The 16,457-nt window shown below is 47.3% G+C and overlaps 2 protein-coding genes across 2 annotated transcripts; one reads left to right on the forward strand and one right to left on the reverse strand.

Moving 5' to 3' along the window:
- Positions 1–8,320: 8,320 nt before the first annotated feature.
- On the reverse strand, positions 8,321–10,099 carry LOC119274348 (lecithin-cholesterol acyltransferase-like 1). Its single transcript, XM_037555024.1, has 2 exons — positions 9,629–10,099; positions 8,321–9,319 (listed from the first exon to the last, which is right to left on the reverse strand). The coding sequence occupies exons 1-2, from the start codon at positions 10,036–10,038 to the stop codon at positions 8,404–8,406; spliced, it is 1,326 nt and encodes a 441-aa protein (XP_037410921.1). The 5' UTR covers positions 10,039–10,099; the 3' UTR covers positions 8,321–8,403.
- Positions 10,100–12,252: 2,153 nt separating this feature from the next.
- LOC119274349 lies at positions 12,253–15,755 on the forward strand. The gene is made up of 7 exons (XM_037555025.1): positions 12,253–12,564; positions 12,687–13,286; positions 13,395–13,517; positions 13,819–14,074; positions 14,352–14,470; positions 14,594–14,800; positions 14,893–15,755. Exons 1-7 carry the CDS (start codon positions 12,478–12,480, stop codon positions 15,577–15,579), a joined length of 2,079 nt encoding a protein of 692 aa, XP_037410922.1. The 5' UTR covers positions 12,253–12,477; the 3' UTR covers positions 15,580–15,755.
- Positions 15,756–16,457: the final 702 nt, after the last annotated feature.

The raw sequence follows: 16,457 nt of genomic DNA on the forward strand, positions 1-16,457 counted from the left end.
ACTGACGACGTTAAGAACGTCTGGCAGAGCAAAGCTGATGACTACTCTATAGTTCAGTGTGCCATGCTTTACGGCTTAGAACCGGGTCTTCAACGACGTTTTGAACGTCATGGAGCATATGAGATGTTCCAGGAGTTGAAGTTAATATTTCAAGCAAATGCCCGGATTGAGAGATATGAAGTCTCTAATAAGTTCTACAGCTGCAAGATGGAGGAGAATAGTTCTGTCAGTGAACACATACTCAAAATGTCTGGGTATAATAATCACTTGATTCAACTGGGAGTTAATCTTCCTGATGATAGTGTCATTGACAGAATTCTCCAATCACTGCCACCAAGCTACAAGAGCTTCGTGATGAACTATAATATGCAAGGGATGAACAAAACTATTTCCGAGCTCTTCGCAATGCTAAAGGCTGCGGAGGTAGAAATCAAAAAGGAGCATCAAGTGTTGATGGTTAACAAGACCACCAGTTTCAAGAAAAAGGGCAAAGGGAAGAAGAAGGGGAACTTCAAAAAGAACGGCAAGGAAGTTGCTGCTCAAGAGAAGAAACCCAAGTCTGAACCTAAGCCTGAAACTGAGTGCTTCTACTGCAAGCAGACTAGACACTGGAAGCGGAATTGCCCCAAGTATTTGGCGGATAAGAAGGATGGCAAAGTGAACAAAGGTATATGTGATATACATGTTATTGATGTGTACCTTACTAATGCTCGCAGTAGCACCTGGGTATTTGATACTGGTTCTGTTGCTAATATTTGCAACTCGAAACAGAGACTACGAATTAAGTGAAGATTGGCTAAGGACGAGGTGATGATGCGCGTGGGAAATGGTTCCAAAGTCGATGTGATCGCGATTGGCACGCTACCTCTACATCTACCTTCGGGATTAGTTTTAGACCTGAATAATTGTTATTTGGTGCCAGTGTTGAGCATGAACATTATATCTGGATCTTGTTTGATGCGAGACGGTTATTCATTTAAATAAGAGACTAATGGTTGTTCTATTTATATGAGTAATATCTTTTATGGTCATGCACCCTTGAAGAGTGGTCTATTTTTATTAAATCTTGATAGTAGTGATACACATATTCATAGTGTTGAAACCAAAAGATGCAGAGTTGATAACGATAGTGCAACTTATTTGTGGCACTGCCGTTTAGGTCATATCGGTGTAAAGCGCATGAAGAAACTCCATATTGATGGGCTTTTGGAATCACTTTATTATGAATCACTTGGTACTTGCGAACCGTGCCTCATGGGCAAGATGACTAAAACGCCGTTCTCCGGAACTATGGAGCGAGCAACTGATTTGTTGGAGATCATACATACTGATGTTTGTGGTCCAATGAATGTTGAGGCTCGCGGCGGGCATCATTATTTTCTCACTTCACAGATGATTTGAGCAGATATGGGTATATCTACTTAATGAAACACAAGTCTGAAACATTTGAAAAGTTCAAAGAATTTCAGAGTGAAGTGGAAAATCATCGTAACAAGAAAATAAAGTTTCTACGATCTGATCATGGAGGAGAATATTTGAGTTACGAGTTTGGTCTACACTTGAAACAATGCGGAATAGTTTCGCAACTCACGCCACCCGGAACACCACAACGAAATGGTGTGTCCAAACGTCGTAATCGTACTTTACTAGATATGGTGCGATCTATGATGTCTCTTACAGATTTACCGCTATCGTTTTGGGGTTATGCTTTAGAGACGGCCGCATTCACGTTAAATAGGGCACCATCAAAATCCGTTGAGACGACACCTTATGAACTGTGGTTTGGCAAGAAACTAAAGTTGTCGTTTCTTAAAGTTTGGGGCTGCGATGCTTATGTGAAGAAACTTCAACCAGATAAGCTCGAACCCAAATCAGAGAAATGTGTCTTCATAGGATACCCAAAAGAGACTATTGGATACACCTTCTATCACAAATCTGAGGGCAAGATTTTCGTTGCTAAATTCGGGTCCTTTCTAGAGAAGGAGTTTCTGTCGAAAGAAGTGAGTGGGAGGAAAGTAGAACTTGATGAGATAACTGTATCTACTCCCTTGTTGGAAAGTAGTTCGTCACAAGAACCAGTTCCTGTGACAACTACACCAACTAGTGAGGAAGCTAATGATATTGATCATGAAACTTCAGATCAAGTTTCTACTGAACCTCGTAGGTCTACCAGAATAAGATCTGCACCAGAGTGGTACGGTAATCCTATTCTGGAAGTCATGTTACTTGACCATGATGAACCTACGAACTATGAGGAAGCAATGATGAGCCCAGATTCCGCAAAATGGCTAGAGGCCATGAAATCTGAGATGGGATCCATGTATGAAAACAAAGTATGGACTTCGGTTGACTTGCCCGATGATCGGCAAGCCATTGAGAATAAATGGATTTTTAAGAAGAAGACTGACGCTGATGGTAATATAACTGTCTATAAAGCTCGACTTGTTGCGAAAGGTTTTCGACAAGTTCAAGGGGTTGACTACGATGAGACTTTCTCACCCGTAGCGATGCTTAAGTCTGTCCGAATCATGTTAGCTATTGCTGCATTTCATGATTATGAAATTTGGCAAATGGATGTCAAAACTGCATTCTTGAATGGATTTCTGGAAGAAGAGTTGTATATGATGCAACCAGAAGGTTTTGTTGATCCAAAAGGTGCTAACAAAGTGTGCAAACTCCAGCGATCTATTTATGGGCTGGTGCAAGCATCTTGGAGTTGGAATAAACGTTTTGATAGTGTGATCAAAGCATATGGTTTTATACAGACTTTTGGAGAAGCCTGTATTTACAAGAAAGTGAGTGGGAGCTCTGTAGCATTTCTGATTTTATATGTAGATGACATATTATTAATTGGAAATGATATAGAATTTCTGGATAGCATAAAGGGATACTTGAATAAAAGATTTTCAATGAAAGACCTCGGTGAAGCTGCTTACATATTAGGCATCAAGATCTATAGAGATAGATCAAGACGCTTAATAGGACTTCCACAAAGCACATACCTTGACAAAATTTTGAAAAAGTTCAAAATGGATCAGGCAAAGAAAGGTTTCTTGCCTGTGCTACAAGGTGTGAAGTTGAGTCAAACTCAATGCCTGACCACAGCAGAAGATAGAGAGAAAATGAAAGATGTTCCCTATGCTTCAGCCATAGGCTCTATCATGTATGCAATGCTGTGTACCAGACCTGACGTATGCTTAGCAATAAGCTTGGCAGGAAGGTACCAAAGTAATCCAGGAGAGGATCACTGGACAGCGGTCAAGAACATCCTGAAATACCTGAAAAGGACTAAGGATATGTTTCTCGTATATGGAGGTGACAAAGAGCTAGTCGTAAAAGGTTACGTCGATGCAAGCTTTGACACTGATCCGGACGATTCTAAATCGCAAACCGGATACGTGTTTATATTAAACGGTGGAGCTGTAAGTTGGTGCAGTTCTAAACAAAGCATCGTGGCTGGATCTACATATGAAGCGGAGTACATAGCTGCTTCTGAAGTAGCAAATGAAGGAGTCTGGATGAAGGAGTTCATTACCGATCTAGGTGTCATACCTAGTGCATCGGGACCAATGAAGATTTTCTGTGACAATACTGGTGCAATTGCTTTGGCAAAGGAATCCAGATTTCACAAGAGGACCAAGCACATCAAGAGACGCTTCAATTCCATTCGGGACCAAGTCCAAGTGGGAGACATAGAGATTTGCAAAATACATACGGATCTGAATGTTGCAGACCCGTTGACTAAGCCTCTCTCATGAGCAAAACATGATCAACACCAAGACTCCATGGGTGTTAGAATCATTACTATGTAATCTAGATTATTGACTCTAGTGCAAGTGGGAGATTGAAGGAAATATGCCCTAGAGGCAATAATAAAGTTATTATTTATTTCCTCATATCATGATCAATGTTTATTATTCATGCTAGAATTGTATTAACCAGAAACATGATACATGTGTGAATACATAGACAAACATATAGTCACTAGTATGCCTCTACTTGACTAGCTCATTAATCAAAGATGGTTATGTTTCCTAACCATAGACATGTGTTGTCATTTGATTAATGGGATCACATCGTTAGAAGAATGATGTGATTGACATGACCCATCCCGTTAGCTTAGCACTTGATCGTTTAGTATTCTGCTATTGCTTTCTTCATGACTTATACATGTTCCTGCAACTATGAGAAATATGCAACTCCCGTTTACCGGAAGAACACTTTGGGTACTACCAAACGTCACAACGTAACTGGGTGATTATAAAGGAGTACTACAGGTGTCTCCGAAGGTACATGTTGAGTTGGCGTATTTCGAGATTAGGTTTTGTCACTCCGATTGTCGGAGAGGTATCTCTGGGCCCTCTCGGTAATACTCATCACTTAAGCCTTGCAAGCATTATAACTAATAAGTTGGTTATGAGATGACGTATTACAGAACGAGTAAAGAGACTTGCCGGTAACGAGATTGTGTTGGGGAACGTTGCAGAAAATTAAAATTTTTCCTACGGTTTCACCAAGATCCATTTATGAGTTCATCTAAGCAACGAGTCAAGGGAGTGAGTTTGCATCTACATACCACTTGTAGATCGAGTGCGGAAGCGTTCAAGGGGATGGTGATGATGGAGTCGTACTCGTCGTGATTCGGATCACCGATGACCAAGTGCTGAACGGACAACACCTCCGCGTTCAACACCCGTACGGGACAGACGACGTCTCCTCCGTCTTGATCCAGCAAGGAGGAAGGAGAGGTTGAGGAAGGCAGCTCCAACGGCAGCACGACGGCGTGGTGTAGTGGGCTTCGCCAAGCACGTACGGAGGAGGAAAGGTGTTGGGGAGGGGAGGGGCTGCGCCTTGAGTTGTCTTTTGCAGCCCTCCCCTCACCCCTCTATTTATAGGGGAAGGGGCAAGGGGGGCCGACCCCTCTAGATGGGATCTAGAGTGGGGGCGGCGGCCAGGGAGGGGAGGCTTGCCCCCCAAGCAAGGGGGGCGCCCCCCTTAGGGTTTCCCCCCCAACCCTAGGCGCATGGGCCCAAGGTGGGGGGCGCGCCCAGCCCTCCAGGGGCTGGCTCCCTGCCCCTTGCGGCCCATGTGGCCCTCCGGGAGGGGTGGCCCCTCCCGGTGGACCCCCGGAACCCCTCCGGTGGCCCCGGTACAATACCGATAGGACCCCGAATTCTTCCGGTGTCCGTATGACAACTTCCCATATATAAAACTTCACCTCCGGACCATTCCGGAACTCCTCGTGACGTCCGGGATCTCATCTGGGACTCCGAACAACTTTCGGTAATCACATACAAGTCTTCCTAATAACCCTAGCGTCACCGAACCTTAAGTGTGTAGACCCTACGGGTTCGGGAGACATGCAGACATGACCGAGACTCTCCGGTCAATAACCAACAGCGGGATCTGGATACCCATGTTGGCTCCCACATGCTCCTCGATGATGTCATCGGATGAACCACGATGTCGAGGATTCGATCAAACCCCGTATACAATTCCCTTTGTCAATCGGTACGTTACTTGCCCGAGACTCGATCGTCGGTATCCCAATACCTTGTTCAGTCTCGTTACCGGCAAGTCACTTTACTCGTACCGTAATGCATGATCCCGTGATCAACCACTTGGTCACTTTGAGCTCATTATGATGATGCATTACCGAGTGGGCCCAGAGATACCTCTCCGTCATACGGAGTGACAAATCCCAGTCTTGATCCGTGTCAACCCAACAAACACTTTCGGAGATACCTGTAGTGCACCTTTATAATCACCCAGTTACGTTGTGACGTTTGATACACCCAAAGCACTCCTACGGTATCCGGGAGTTACACGATCTCATGGTCGAAGGAAGAGATACTTGACATTGGAAAAGCTCTAGCAAACGAACTAACCGACCTTTGTGCTATGCTTAGGATTGGGTCTTGTCCATCACATCATTCTCCTAATGATGTGATCCCGTTATCAACGACATCCAATGTCCATAGCCAGGAAACCATGACTATCTGTTGATCACAACGAGCTAGTCAACTAGAGGCTCACTAGGGACATATTGTGGTCTATGTATTCACACGTGTATTACGATTTCCGGATAATACAGTTATAGCATGAATAAAAGACTATTATCATGAACAAAGAAATATAATAATAACACTTTTATTATTGCCTCTATGGCATATTTCCAACAGATTGAACTAGGTATTGGATACCGACGATCAAATCTCGGACAAGTAACATACCGATGACAAAGGGAACAACGTATGTTGTTATGCGGTTTGACCGATAAAGATCTTCGTAGAATATGTAGGAACCAATATGGGCATCCAGGTCCCGCTATTGGTTATTGACCGAGAATGGTTTTAGGTCATGTCTACATAGTTCTCGAACCCGTAGGGTCCGCACGCTTAACGTTTCGATGACAGTTTTATTATGAGTTTACAAGTTTTGATGTACCGAAGTTTGTTCGGAGTCCCGGATGTGATCACGGACATGACGAGGAGTCTCGGAATGGTCGAGACATAAAGATTGATATATTGGAAGCCTATGTTTGGACATCGGAATGGTTCCGGGTGAAATTGGCATTTTACCGGAGTACCGGGAGGTTACCGGAACCCCCCCGGGGGGTTAATGGGCCTACATGGGCCACGAGGGAGAAGAGAGAAGGAGCCAGGAGGGGGCCGCGCGCCCCTCCCCCTCCTAGTCCGAATAGGACAAGGGAAGGGGGGCGGCGCCGATAGAGCCCTGCGCAAAGGTCGCGGAGTTTAGGCGAAGCCCTGCGCCGATAGAGCATCATCATCGTCACCACGCCGTCGTGCTGATGGAACTCATCCCCGAAGCTTTGTTGGATCGGAGCCCGGGGATCGTCATCGAGCTGAACGTGTGCTGAACTCGGAGGTGCCGTACGTTCGGTGCTTGGATCGGTCGGATCGTGAAGACGTACGACTACATCAACCGCGTTGTCATAACGCTTCCGCTTACGGTCTACGAGGGTACGTGGACAACACTCTCCCCTCTCGTTGCTATGCCATCACCATGATCTTGCGTGTACGTAGGAATTTTTTTGAAATTACTACGTTCCCCAACAGCTAATCCGGCCTGGACCAAAGCCCTGTTTTCTACTAGTGTTCACGGGGTACCGAAGTGGTCCAGGACAAGTGCACTACGAATCAACTATTCGGTCAATCTTCCCCTTCCACAAACTTCTAAGTCTGCTCAACTATTTACCAATCTTTTTGTTTTAAATACCCAAAGTGTGTGTATCATTCCATTGATAGAAGAAAAGAGAATGAGTACAAATGACGATACAACACACGCACGAACGAAAGGAGGTACGAACACGGTGCCCAGAGTAGAGAGACAAGAGAGACAAGGCGTGCTCGCTCTGAACAAGCAAACAACACAGCTACACCCCCTAGCTTGAGGGGCAGTCCGAACCTACATGACGTCCTACATCTACAAGTCCGACACCGGGGATGCTGCAAGCACACAAGATGACGCCAGGCGCCCGCCGCCGTCCGATTTGATGAATGAAACCTAGGGTTTCCCCAGGTGCTCAAAGAGGGGCTCAGAGAGAGTCCACGACAACGCTTCCAAGAAGCGAACTACACTTGTGAGTGTCGCTGCTGCCAGCACCGGCAGGCCAAGCAGGGATTTCTCCCCGGCCTGGGCCCGAGGAATCCCATAGCCACCGGATCAGAAATCAGGAGTCGAAAGTAAAATGTAGGTTGAAAAAACACCACCAAGAAGGGGGGCCAGGCCAGACACGCAGGCCTTGACATGACAGGCGCAGGGCAACAAGGTGTCTTGGGTTGGGGAGGGGGAGGGGCGAGGAGCCAAAGCAGGGGACGCAATGACCGATGATGCCAGCAAGCCAAGAACTAGAGGGGGTGCATAACAATTTTAAGGGAAAAAGCTAGATGGTCAGGAGCTCTGGCAATTCATTAAGCAGGATAGAGTGGATGTAGTTCCCATATGCATGATACTAGTATATGATGCTTCTCACTACGAGTAGCCTAACCAAAATTCTAAAAAGAATCTGCAAAAAAAGAAGAAACTGTATAATTAAAGAACAAAATCCTCATGCTGTTCTTTGGGACAAGATAAAATCAAAAACAAATGTTGTAGATTTTGTTTCCAAAAGATATTTTTGCAGTAACCAAAACGATGCATCACAATTTTAAGGGAAATAGTTACATGCATCGTCCAGAAGCAGAGGCCGGGGTCATCCTCTTTTTGTAAAAACAATTTTGAGGGAAAAAGCTAGATGGTCGGGAGCTTCGGCAATTCATTAAGCAGGAGAGAGTGGATGCAGTTCACAAGAAAAACCGGATCAAAAACATCACATAGCAGCGATGTTTTTCATTGCAAAATTTTGGGATAAAAGCGGGTGTCGCAGCTCAATTATGTTCACTACATCGCACGCGCATCCACGGCCGGTGTAGCGGCGTGAAAAATCTCACCAAGCAAACGCTCGAGGGCGAGAGCGTCCGAGACAACACCAAGGTGAGACATATTGGCGATCCTGATGGACCTGTAGTGCTCCTGCCTCGGGTCTCCACCCATCACCGTGTCCAGCGCAAGTATGCTCGCCAAGTTCACCACGCCGTCGCCGTCTCCGTACACCACCTCCGGGGCCGCGCCGAGGCCGCCAGGGCCCGGGTAGACGAGCCTCTCCACGGTCGGCACGCCACCGCCGTTGACACACGTCATGGGCACTAGCGGCGGTCCGAGGCTCAGCGCCACGGGAAGGGCACGCGTCTCGTAGAGCCATACCGCCTGTGGCGGCAGCCCCGCCGCCGCGAGGAATGCCGGCATGTCGCGCGCGGCGTAGCTCCGGTTCGCCGTGACCACCAGCGGCGTGTCGTCGCCGAAAGCGACGGGAGACGGCAGTGCCGAGAAAGTGCCGGGGAAGATCATCCTAACTTGCGGCGGCGAGAGGACGCCGGCGGGTGAGGCTGAGGTGGAGCTGCCGCTCGAGGGGAGGAGGCTCTGCATTAGCAGCACGAACCCGCCGGCGCCCGTAGAGGCCATGACGAAGTGCTTCACCAACCTCCTGCACCACGGCAGCGGGCTCCGGTTGAGGAAGTCGAGTGCGAAGTAGCCACCCTGGCTGTGCGAGACGAGGATGACCGGCTTGTCACCGTTCGTCCTGCTCGCGCGCTCCACCAGCTCCCTGAGCTGCCGCCGGAACCGGGAGAGCTCTCTGTTCGCCTTCCCCGGTGGGGCGGGCGCCTGCCGGGAGTCGTAGGGAGCACCGAAGAGGGTCTCGCCGTCGCGGTACCCTACTCGCTCCAACGCCTCCACCAGCTTCCCCATGCAGAGCTCCCTGGCAGGTTAACCAAGTTGTCGTTTATTGATGTGAATATGTGATGTCGTTAGTGAGAGCATAGTTTTGGATTCTACCCTTTAATTATTGGTCTTTTTAGTATTTTGTGTTAAATTTTGATCATAGATTTAACTAAAAAAATAATAATGCGTTCATCGAAAACTATATCGTTGGATTTGTATTTGAACATCATTTTTACTGATACTTTGCATTGGTTACCTGCATTAATATTTTGTTAGTTAAATCTAAGATCAAAATTTAGCATAAAATGTGAAGGGACCAATAAACCACGACGAAGCTAGTACTTACTTGTCGGCAAGGTCGTCGGCAAGGAAGCCGCGGGTGGAGCCGAAGGAGACGGCGCGGGTCTCGGCGCCCGGCGCGTTGCGGTAATCGCCGGCGACATCGTCGTAGACCAATCTAAACTGATCGGCGAAGCACGGGGCGTCGGCATCAGGAGCGGCCGCGTTCTTCCATAGCCGGTGCCACTGGCCGTCGCCCTTGTGCCCGGCGCAGAGCGGCGACGGCGGCTCGTAGGCGTCCGTGAGGCGGACCTCGATCTGGCTGCACGTGCTGCCGGGCAGCAGCACCACGGGGTGGAGGCCGGAGGCGTGGTCGAGAGTCCACGGCAAGGCGGCGGTGTGGCTGAGCAGGAAGAAGGCAGAGTGGGTGAGCAGGAGGAGCCGTGGCAACCATTGGAGCTTGGTGGCCATGGCCATGGCGACTGGCGAGAGAGAGAGATACGTGGCCTGCCTTGCCTCTACGTATGCCTTGCCTTTATCGATGGGCAACGTCTCCCTCCTTCCTATCCTATCAATTTCCTGCGGTCCAACACGCTGGGCTGCTGCGCTCCACTGTTTTTGTTGGAAATGACACTTTGTTTTTAGAGCAACTCCGGAATTGCTAAAAGTGAGAATGACTCAGAATTTTGTTGAAAGTGACACCAAAATTTTGTTGAAAACCGACTCTGAAATTTGGTGAAAGTGACCAAAAGTTGATGAAAGTGAAATTCTGGAAGGCGACACAGAGGGTTTGGCGACCAAACAGATCCCGGCCAGGTGGATCCGAGGCAACCAACCTCACAGGCTCCCCGACTAAGGCGAAGCTAGTCGAATGTCGCCATTGAAGAATGAGCTAGAGGACAAAGACACGAAGCAACGACGTCCACTCCACCAGAAGACGTGTTTAGAGGCCACCTGCATAACACAACCACCACGAATCCAAAACCTACTCATTATTTCAATTTAAATAACTGTGTTTCTTACTACTGATTTTTGATTCTTCCTCGAGGACCATCAAGATTTTAGCTTGAAGAGGAGGGCAATGAGTGATGTCACTTGTCACACCGTTGTTTAAACCGGATAATCCTAGAATATCCAAGAGAGTCACTTTGATATTTCCACTAATGACTAATGAACGCAAGAAATTACGAAATCCTTGGTTTAATGTGTTTCCGCAGGGAATGGATCCGAACATGGAAGAAACTCATCATACAAAATAAAACACCAAGTGTGGGAGCAAACATAAGTCAAATGGAGGTGTCACAAGGCGAACCGACCAGAAGACAACCCACAGTGCTGTAATGTCCCATAGTTTAGAGAGTTGAATGGGTTTATTTTTCTTTCGAATGTGCATTGCATTCATGCATATAAACATTGGGGTAAAATTAAACGTTCTGAACTTAGTTGAATTTAGATGAAAGTGACTCAAGTATTAAATTTGGCATGACCTTTGCTCTTTTTTTAGTACTTGGTTCACAATTCAAATAGGATATAAGTTAAGGACCTATGTGCATAAGGACAACTCCATATTACAATTGAAGTAGAATTAAACAAATAAATAATAGGATGAGAATTAATGATTAAATTCTTTTTACAAAGTTATATGACAAAAGTTTGATCCAAAAAGGAATTTAAATTTTTTATTAATAAATAAATTACTACAAAGTAATATTATGAATCCTACAATCTGGATAAGGAAAAAAGCTTTATTTATATAAATACAATTACAAAATCATTATCAATTTATATTGGGTAAAAGGAAAAAAAAGTCCTAAACTAAACCTAGTTAACTACATCTTCATTTCTTTTTTCTTCTTGATCAAGACTCGCAAAGCAATCATGAAACAAAAAGGGTGTTGATGATTAAAATGTTGCATTTCCCTAAGGGAAATGCATTGCTTTATGAGTCGGTTTATTATGGAGTCGTAACTTGTCCAAAACCCTTTGAAAACTGAAACATTTTTTTTTGAAAACTTCAAACATATTTTGCAAAACGTGATTTTTTTTAAAAACTTTGAATGATTTTTGTAAAACCCAAACATTTCAGGGTACGCAACTAAATTATATAATATTTTTGAAATTTGTAAAAAAAATAAACTTAAAATAAAAAATAAGAAAAGGAAAAAAGAAAAAGAAAAGAAGAAGGAAAAAGGGAAAAAAAATAGTAAACCAGAAGAACCGGCTCAGGAACCTTTTGAAAGGTTCCCAAAACCGGTCAAAAAAAAAAGCAAAGTGAGCCGGCCCATGTACGTTGACAACCTATCGCAGAATGTGGCAATTAGGGTTTTCCGTGGCTGATCACTGTCCGTGGACACGTCGAGACGCGTCTGTGAATGTTTAAGAGGCTGGATTAGCTAGGTCGGGCATGTAAATTCTAGGTTTGTAGCCCATCATTATGCTTGTGCGCAACCCAAATTAATATGTTCCAGTATCCACAGTTTAGTTCTGATACTGCTGCCCCGTATCCGCTTTGCGAGTGGAAGCAGTATGTGCGGGGGCAAAGGAGGAGCACGTCGGAGCTGAGATCCAACGGCTGTACTTTGCCTGTTGGCCTAATCCTGCGGTGCCGAAGCGGTCCGATCTGAGCTCGCGCCGGTCGGCCGAGGCAGAGCGTCGTCCAAATTAATTTTTTCGAGACATGACATTTTCTGCCTTCGCCACGAACCCTCGCTCTGTTCCCCCCCTTCTTCCACAGCTGCGCCGCTCCACTCCACTTCCGCCGGCGTACCCTGCCGGCGACCGGCGCCGCAGCTCGCCGCTGTCTGCTAGACGGCGGATCCATTAACTGGTACCCAGAATCCGCTCCTTTTCTGCTCGATTCCGCCCCCGGTTGGCCGCCCACAATCTCGACCTCGAACCCTAGCCACGCAGGCAGCAATGCGATCCAATCCTGCCACGCCTGCGAATCCCAGCAGGAGGGGAAAGCGGGGGCATTACAACTCCGCCAACAAGTCCCGCCGGAAGGTAAATCCCTCCCCTTTTCTTCTTCCCGCATCCAAATGGGCTGGACTGGATTCAGTCCAGTTCAGTAAATCCCTCTGCTTTATTCAGTTCACTTCACATCTAAATCCCTCTGCTTGTTGTAGGGCGATAGGGCGTATATGTGCTCGCCTCACCTCATCCCGCCGATCATGAAGCGTCTCAGCGACGAGCAGAGAGGCTTTGTCGAAAAGATTGGGTTTGGGAGCCTGCTGTCCATGGCAGACTTCGAGATGGACAAGGCCCTCACCCTGTGGCTGATCGACAGGTTCAGCTGCGACGCCGAGGCGCTCGAGTTCGACGGCGGCGTGTCGGTCCCGGTGAGGCCGCTCGTGGCGTCCGTCCTCGGGATCCCTTCCGGCCCCATCCAGGTCGTGGCGGGCCTCCACGTCGGCGACGCTCTCCGCACTCGCTACCGCTGCCTGAAAGGGAAGAACGCCGAGAAACTGGCCGAAGAAATGCGCGGCATGACCGAGGAGGAACCCTTCTGTATGGCCTTCATGATGGTGATCCTTGCGGTTTATCTCGCGCCCAACACGACCAAGCTTGTCAACAGGTACTTGTTTGGAGCTGCCCAACAGGTTGGCAGCCTCAAGCAGATGGACTGGTGCGGCTTCGTTGCTGACTATCTCTTCAGAGGGATCAGGAAGTTCAAGGAATCGGATGCACCCTTTGTTTTTGTAAAGGGCTGTGTGCACATTCTCAACGTAAGAAACATTCCGACCGCACTTGTGGAAATTACAAGCTGTTTGAATGTGCTGATGTCGCTTGTTTATTTATGAATTTTGTTTCCATTCATTGTCCTTGAAATGCAGGTCATTTTCATTGATCTCGTGAAACACGCTGCATTTGAAGTGCCAAACGGCTTTCCACGCTTGGGCTTTGTCACTACAGAGCATAACAAATGGGTAGCTTCACATCCCTTTGGTAGCTTGCTGGTAACTACTCATGTACTACATTCTGCAATCAAACTGACTGTGATACACTTTTCTTTTATCATGTGACATATGCCTTGTTCAAAATAATGGCATGCTCTATGCTACTACAAGCATTACCAGTCTTGTAACCCACATTCATCCAGCGAGTAGCATTTATTTACCAAATCTTTACCGATCAAGTTTATTACTTGTACGGAATTAACATTTGAGTGACCTCTTTCAAAAGTATAATTTTCTTTTTATGAAGTGGCATATAATGTTTGCTCAATCAGTAACTTTATGCGCATTCTGATGCAAATAGGTGCGTCGTCTAGAAGAGTCTGTCTATGCTCCCGTGCTCAATAACATGGGAGATGGTAACATTGTTGAAGGCGGAACATGTGCTGATTCTGATACAAATACTGATGCTCTGGCCAATCAGTTTGCTATCACTGTCACCCATCAAAATAACCCGCATCCGATTTCAGCATACCCTGGCCCTGCCAGAACAACCCCTGATGTAACGAGCTTGGCCAGTGTTGAACATGTAGCGTTAGAGACATCAGCTCGATCTGCAGGTACAAGCCAGATACTTACTCCTATTACATTATCTATCTATAGCCAGGTTATAACAGATATTACACAAGCATTTTCAACCATTAATTGGCAAGGCTTGTCCCGAACAACATGTATGTAGCATGCTGTAAACTCTGTATTCTTCACCTTTGTTACCCATTGTACAAGATCTTTACATATTCATGAAATGGAAACAACTGTTTTCTTTAACATTATGTTTGTATATCTCTGACAAAATTGTAACATGTATTCCTTTTTCTTTTGCACATAATTCTACAGTGTATTCATTTAACACTCACAGAGTTGAGGGGTCTGTTTTCTTGGAAGAACGCGTAGTTTTTCCAAGAAGCCGCGAGCAATTGCAGTCTGGTGGGCCTTCTTCACCGTTTTCTGCACAAGTTTGTTGACCCTTCACTTCTGTGACATTATTTTTTTAATTACGCTATGTTATGGGTTCCAATTCCACACGGCATGGCATGGCAGTAATTCAAATAATGTGTTTCCCTCTGATTCCTTTGCAGATTGCGGAGAAGACGCAGCTTGCGCCAGAAGCCACTTTGGGAAGGAGCAGGGGTTCACCGAAGGACGATCGGACGCCCGAGAGGGCGAGGGTGGAGCTGCCCAATAGTGGGCAAGTAAAGCGAGCCGGAGAAGGCACCATAAGGATGGACATGAGTTTGCTTAGTTGTCGCGTCTGCTACCACCCCGTCAAGCCCCCTGTCTTCCAGGTTAATTTCTGTCTGAAAAGAATGCTCGAATAATTTCCTGTTCCATTCAGCTGATGTCTGAGCATGGCAGTATCTGATACAATTTTGTGCAGTGCAATGTCGGGCATTTAGCTTGCGGCACATGCCTCGCGGAGCTCCCCGGCGAACAGTGCCCGATCTGTGAGCACGGCGGTGGCTTTAGCCGCTGCCCAGTGATGGACGACGTCGTCTTGTCGAGCGAGATGAAGTGCTCCTACGGCGGCTGCCAGAGCTACGTCCCCTACCACGAGCTCGACGGCCACCAGAGAGTGTGCCCACACGCGCCCTGCTTCTGCACGGAGCCCGGTTGCGGCTTCTGCGGCCCTCCGCCGGCGCTCCTCGGCCACCTCACCGCGGTGCACTCGGTGCCAGTGCAGAAGGTCCAGTACGGCAATGTTCACCGGCTCCGGTTGTCGGAGGCGCGGTGCCTGCTCCACGCGGAAGAGGACGACAGCGTGTTCCTCCTGGCCGTGGGGGCCGTGGGCGCGCTCGGCATGGCCACCGTCGTGTCTGCGGTGTGCATCTGCGCGGGAGCGTCACTGGAGCCGCGGCACGCGGTCAAGCTCCGGGCGAACGGCCCGCCGCCACCGAGCGGCGCAGCGGGCAGCATTCTGTTGGACATGAAGGCGGTGACGAACAGCAACAGGCCCGGCGAGGTGGCCGTGGAGGAGCTGCCGTCGTTCTTGATGGTGCCGCCGACATATCTGGTTGGATCTGGCGCGTCCGAGGTGTCTCTCGACGTTCGCATTGACAGGGTGTGACCCGGGGCATGATTTCTTCATGGAAAATGCACTGGTGTAATGGCTGCTAGATGCCACTCCTGATGGAAGATGTACACTGAACTTGCCGAGTGGATGGAAAAAAACGCGGTGAAGGTGTTGTCTTTTTACCATGGGTGCGAGGGGAATTCACCATGAAATGTCTTCTTTTTAGAGAACCATGGGGCCAACAAGCTTCCACCAAAATGGGGCTGCGCGGGGTGCCACCCAAAACTAGCCCCCGCACGACTCCCCCTTCAAGGAACATTGTGTTTTGGGGCGAGACTCCCCCTCCAGAAAATTTCGGGATGTCCCAAAACTTTTTTGACGCCCCACCAAAAACTACGGACGCATTTTGAAACTTTTCTGCCCTGATGTGAAACTATTTTTGGTTTCTTCAAACATATTTGGTTTTCCCTCCATTTTTGGTGTCTCCGAAACTTTTCCGTTGACTTCCTCTTAGACTTCTTTTCTAGTACTGTACTCAGCAGATATATGACACTTAAGGCTGTGTTCGGATCAAAGGGATACGTTTGGAACAAAATAGGGGAAATGGAAAAGGAAGTGAGATGCAAAACAGGGGAAAATAAAAATTTGTAGGAATCTACACAGTCGTATTCGGAATGCAGGACAAAAAACCCACGAAATCAACAGATGTGGGTCCCCTGCATGATTTTTAAGGCTTCGTTCGGTGTGCAGGCATAAAAAACATAGGAAAAACAAACTGCATAGGAATTGGACCGAGTGAACAGTGGAGAACTGTGGAAAGATGAAACAAGGGAAAGGAGCTAGGGCTTGCGTTCGGGTGGCTCACAAAAACACAGAACGACTAGAGTCATGAGCAGTGGCTATCCCAATATTTTACTGTGGAGTACTACTTC

This window comes from Triticum dicoccoides, chromosome 3B (genome assembly GCF_002162155.2).
Source record: "Triticum dicoccoides isolate Atlit2015 ecotype Zavitan chromosome 3B, WEW_v2.0, whole genome shotgun sequence".
Taxonomy (NCBI): Eukaryota; Viridiplantae; Streptophyta; class Magnoliopsida; order Poales; family Poaceae; genus Triticum; species Triticum dicoccoides.